Raw genomic sequence first — 6,066 nt, forward strand, 5'->3', positions numbered from 1 at the left:
TTAGCAAATCATTTCCTATAATTGAATATAGCGAGCGAGCGAGAGAGAGAGAGAGAGAGAATTTCCAACAACCTACCTTAAGAAATTTCTCATCCTATTCTACAAAGATGAAATATTCCAATATTTGTTGGCAGGAGAAGTGGCAGAGAAACTTTCACCTGAAATTCGTAACTTCATTGACTTTGTGGGGGAATAATAAAACCAAATTAATCTGGATACTAATTGATTAATTAATTAATAATTCCCTGGAGGGAGTTGAGAAGTTTATTAGGTATTGCAGTTAGTCAACACAAGAAACAGAGGATTTGAGAGAGAGAAAAACATAGCAGCCTTCTCTGTTACCTTCTTTTTTGGTCACTGATCTATTATGAAATCTCAATTAAGCCATTTAATTTTAATTCGTCTTAATAAATCACTAAATTTTAATTTATTTCAATGCTGGTCATTCCGTTTACCCTATCACTAACTTAGCATTATATTTTAAAGTGAACGCTAAAATAATAACATTTTTTTTTTTTTTTTGCATCTAGTCATGATTGTAAATTTGAAAATAAATCAACAATAATTAATTTGACAAAACATTCTCGAAGCTCTATTCATCATAAATATGCAAGACGAATCCAAAAATTCAATATGATTATGAATAATATAAACATCCTAAAAATATAATCATACTATTTTATTATATCAGCAAATTCAATTATGAGAAATTTATCATAATCATTGTACGACAATGGTTGAGCAAGTTGGCACCAATTGTCTAGTAGTTTAGCACATATATATTTCAAGGAGGTAGCTCGAATTCGAATTTCGGGTTACCTCGACGTCAAGATTTTTTACCGACAAACATGATTAGCAGCCTGTTGGGGAGGGATTTTTTACCTAAAAAAATTGATTTTTTGACCGTTATTTCACTATTTCAGCCATAATTTTTGATTTCTTCTCTCACAGGTGGACTCCACTTTTCTTTTAATGGTCAAAAAAATCAATTCTCAAAATCCATCCCAAACAGAGCTTAGGTTAGGTGTTACATTTGCCTAAATTTTGGGGCTAAGAGAGGATTAAATCCTTAAGTTTAACCCTGGGCTAACAAAGAATCGAAGCTGAGTGATCTGATTATGAAGAACTAAAGTTGGATAACCTAATTGAGATTTCTGTGGAAGTTGAGCCTTCCCTATTTGACCTATTCATTCCAAGTTTAAAGTCAAAACTCAATTCTGAGTTTTGCACCTTCTTCTTCTTCATCTCTTTTAAGCCCACACCCACCATTTGCTCACACACTATTCTCGATCTCTAATGAAGATTATGGGATTTTCTAAAGAAGAGAGAAGAAAGAGATTTGTAAGATGGATCAAAACCATCATCTTTTTAATCACTATGTTAATTTCTCTTTTCTTACTCTCAGCGCCCATTCTTCTAGTCATCGCCGATGCCCTACTTCCTTCGGCTCTATTATCGGCTTCACTTTCCCTTAATTTACAAGCTCTTTCTTCTCATCTGAACAACTATGACTTCCGATCCTCACTCATCGATATCCCTCTTGTATCCATCATTCGATCAGCCATTATATTATGTAAGTATTACAACCCATTTTCTTATTAATTTGTTTCTCTCTTTTATTATAATAATAATGATAATAAAGAAAGGATTTTTGTATTGTACAGGTGTTTACGGTTTTTGTGACGGTCCGAGGCTGTCAAGGGGGCCATATTTAGGAATTGCCACTATATGTTCGGTGTTATCTCTGGTGTTCGTGTCGTTAAAGGCTGCGTACGTTTTTAGACGCGGATGCTCGGGAGCCGTGGAAGTGGCCTTGTTCGTGTGTTCATTCGTGTTGGCAATTGGGCATGTAGCTGTGGCGTATAGGACCAGTTGCAGAGAGAGAAGAAAGCTTCTTGTTTACAAAATTGACATTGAAGCTGTAAGTCTAACTCTCTTTCTTTGTGAGATAAGCAACTACAAATTACAAGATGATGAATGGCTTTATGGTCATTTACTTGATTTTTTATTGTTGTCAATTAATTTGGTGGGGGTGGGGGTCCACTTAAGCTGTATATAGAAGACCGAGGGTTCGACAATTTTTGTACTGAAATGAACAAATAAAAGTTAGTTGAAAAAATGAACAAATGGACTTTTTCATATTTGCTCAATCATTCAATGCAATGGCTACAGGTCTCAGCATGCAAGAATGGATATTCAATGTGGAAGAGTAAAGCCAATACAAAAGCAAATATCAATCCCCCATATTTCCATTAATCAAATTCAATTTTCCAAGAGCCAGGTTTCAGGTATTAGCATTTTTGATATGTTGATTTGGATACAACTGGACATAGGCGTGTGAACCTTTTGCTCAACAGGCTAACTATAGTTTTTACAGATTTATCCAAAGGAGATCTGCAACCTGATGAGGAAAACACAGAAGCTGTAGACTAGTGGACAACATTTTTTGTACACGATATAGGCATATACAAGTATTTCAGTACAGAGGCAGTGATACCCATTCTGTTTCTACGTCCCCAAACATGTAAATATGTTTTGTGACATGTATCCAAGAGCTGCTGCTGGTGTGATGTGTACTTATAAGCCTTGTTTTGAGGTGTGCTACCGCAGGGTTCATTTTATGATAGATTTGTCTCATAGTTTTCAATCTCTAAATCATTCCTTTCAGAGTTGAAAAGCTGTGCAAGTTAGATAGGAGCCGTGATCATATAAGTTGTTATTGTACAAGAATGTCGAGTTCTTCAATACAAGTTAATGTTTGCACAAAGTTTTAATTGGAATCAAAGACATCCAATCTTGATCTTGTAGGAAAACAAGTCGCTAGTGGATGAAACCAATTGTATAAGTTTTATTCAATTACAATAGCCAATTATTGAAATTAATAACCACAAGGCAAACGATTTCAATTTATCAAAAGAATTCCGTTTCAGAATTTTCCAATGGCTGAAAAAATGTTTAGCAACACAAAATCAGAAATATAAGTTAACTGCAGGCTAAAACTGTAAACGATGAATTTGGAAGCTGCACACTATGGAACTACAAACTGCATGAATTAAATAGTAATACGAAAATAATCTGCAAAAATAAATGGAAATTGATGCGAAAATAATCTGCAGAAATAAATGGAAACTGAAACTGCAAGGATAAACTGAATCTACAAAGAAACTACACGAACAGCAACGAAATAAATCTGCAGAAAGAAAACACAAACTGCAGGAGATTTCAAATCGAGGCCTATGCATGCACAGTTTCCTTAAGACAGTTTCGCCCCTTCACCATAGGTGCTGGAGGTTCAGTTTGAGCGGCTGTCTCTCAGGATACAACGGTAATAGGCAGAATTCGAGCACTGCGGTTCTATTCCGGCAAACTGATCTAGTATCCAAACAATATCACCACAAGAACAAGACCTTACTGAACAAGGAATGCAGAAAAGAAGAAACTGTGTATGCAGGAATGTATGTGAGATTTTTGAGTGTTTTAGATTGCTGGAGAATGAGCCTTTTTATAGGCATATTGCCCATTATTATTGTGACCATTGGGAGTCTATTGGAGTTACTTCCCATTAACACTGTGACTATTGGGAGTCCATTGGAGTTTTTTCAGTTTAGAAACTCAAAAGTCATTGGAGAAGGCAAAAAAAATTTGGCAAAACGTGGGCTCTCCAATGGGGCCACTTTGCCTTGTTCGGTCCGACGTTCGTGTGCACAGGTCGCGCCCGCACTCAAGTTCAAGGTCCGAAAGCCATTTCTGTTCGTGATTTGCACCCCCTGCGTGCGGACGTGGAGAGAGCCTCTATACTACACATGATTACACATCTCCAAAGCTATCCATATATGAAGTGGTTTGAGTTTCTTTAGTTTTCCTATGTAGGATAAATGCATTTTTTACCCACAAAACCAACTTCCAATGACCAACTTTGAGCTTCAATTCCTCATTAACCCGAGCTTCATTTTTGGCAAATAAATACATGAAATCGATGTTCTCGCGAATGAGAACACATATCAACTTTGATATTCCACATTAGACCAACGGGTCCCATCGAAAATTGTGCCAAAAGTGAGTCGCTCACTTAATTTTTTCCAACAATCTCTCACATGAATGAAAATTGGAAGAGACACGAAACGTGAGACACAAGACTTGGTGATAAAATTCAACGGTTGAATCCTACATAGGATAGGTAGGTGTTACCCTTTGAACCTTTCCTTGTAAAAGCATATTTACTTTACTGGCTGATCAGTAGACGCGATGTCCTTGAACTGTTCTGCCATTTGTGTAAACGATGATATACCTCACACAGGATTCTTCATAACACAATCCAGTTCTCATTGTTATGTTCGTTTTGGCCATGAACATATACCTGGTTCTGTGAGAGTTCTTAAGAATTGAGCCCCACCCAATTCTCTTAAAATCGACCCCATTTCTCTCTCACATAGGTGATTTCTTATTACAAGTAACCCGCATTACTTGGCTCGATTTACGACGCATAAGAATCATGAAAAGCCTATTGCTTAACCTTTAACCTTATGGGCATCACTGTTACATCATAGGAATGGACAGGAGGTAATACCCCCACAGTGATTTTATCAAGTCTTTACAGTTAGGTTTTCCCATTAAACCTAGATCTTGGAATCTCCAGTCAACTAGGTTGGGTTTTCCTTTGTAATGACTTATTCTTTCAAGGGCTTAAGTCTCATTCCTTTCGATGATTTCATAACTAACTCTCTATTTAACCCTTTGGTTAGCGGATCCGCAATGTTATCTTTTGACCTTATATAGTCAATAGTGATAACTCCAGTTGAGAGTAGTTGTCTTATGGTATTGTGTCTACGACGTATATGTCTAGACTTACCATTATATATGCTACTCTGTGCCCTTCCTATTGCCGATTGACTGTCACAATATATACAAATTGCTAGCACAGGTTTTGACCATCTTGAAATATCCTCTAAGAAGTTACGCAACCATTCAGCCTCTTCACCACATTTATCTAGAGCTATAAACTCAGATTCCATCGTAGATTTGGCTATAACCGTTTGTTTAGAGGATTTCCACGATATGACAGCACCACCCAATGTGAACACATATCCACTGATGGATTTTGAGTCTTTTATATTAGATATCCAATTAGCATCACTATATCCTTCAATGACTGCTGGATATCTAGTATAATATAGTCCATAGTCACGAGAATATCTTAAGTACCTTAGTACTCTTACAATTCCTTTCCAGTATCAGCTCCTGGATTACTCGTGTATCTACTCAGTTTACTGACTATGTAGGCTATATCTAGTCTAGTACAACTCATTAAGTACATTAGACTTTCGATAACTCTCGAGTATTCTACTTGAGAGATACTTTCTCCTTTATTTTTAGACAGATGTTGACTCGTATCTATTGGTGTTCTAGCCAAACCAGTATCATCTTTATGAAATTTTCCTAAAATTTTGTCCACATAATGTGACTGATTTAGAACAAGCCCATTTGATGTTCTTAAGATTTTCACTCCAAGTATAACATTATCTATACCCATATCTTTCATGTCAAATTTCGAGTTTAACATATTTTTAGTGAATTCAATCATCTTATTGTCACTACCAACAATAAGCATGTAGTCAACGTAAAGACATAAGATGACATATCCATCTTTAGTGTCTTTGACGTAAATACATTTGTCACATTCATTGATTTTAAATCCACTTTTAATCATGACATTGTCAAATTTTTCATGCCATTGTTTTGGTGCTTGTTTTAAGCCATATAATAATTTCACCAGTTTAGAGACTTTCTTTTCCTGTCCTGGTGACGAAAAGCCCTCAGGTTGTTTTATGTAAATTTCTTCTTCTAATTCTCCATTTAGAAAGGCAGTTTTAACATCCATTTGATGTACTTTAAGATTTTGCAAAGTGGCAATCGCAAGTATCATCCTAATAGATGTTATTCTCGTCACTGGAGAATACGTATCAAAGTAATCAAGGCATTCCCTTTATTTGTAGCCTTTAATTACTAATTTGGCCTTATACTTCTCGATAGTTCCATCTGCTTTCATTTTCCTTTTGAAAATTCATT

The 6,066-nt window shown here is 36.0% G+C and overlaps 1 protein-coding gene across 1 annotated transcript; it reads left to right on the forward strand.

The window, feature by feature from the left end:
• Positions 1 to 1,207: 1,207 nt before the first annotated feature.
• LOC111406386 lies at positions 1,208 to 2,780 on the forward strand. Its single transcript, XM_023035817.1, has 4 exons — positions 1,208 to 1,573; positions 1,665 to 1,921; positions 2,173 to 2,288; positions 2,378 to 2,780. Exons 1-3 carry the CDS (start codon positions 1,297 to 1,299, stop codon positions 2,254 to 2,256), a joined length of 618 nt encoding a protein of 205 aa, XP_022891585.1. The 5' UTR covers positions 1,208 to 1,296; the 3' UTR covers positions 2,257 to 2,288; positions 2,378 to 2,780.
• The last annotated feature ends 3,286 nt before the right edge of the window (positions 2,781 to 6,066 follow it).

This window comes from Olea europaea, chromosome 12 (assembly GCF_002742605.1).
Source record: "Olea europaea var. sylvestris chromosome 12, O_europaea_v1, whole genome shotgun sequence".
Lineage (NCBI taxonomy): Eukaryota > Viridiplantae > Streptophyta > Magnoliopsida > Lamiales > Oleaceae > Olea > Olea europaea.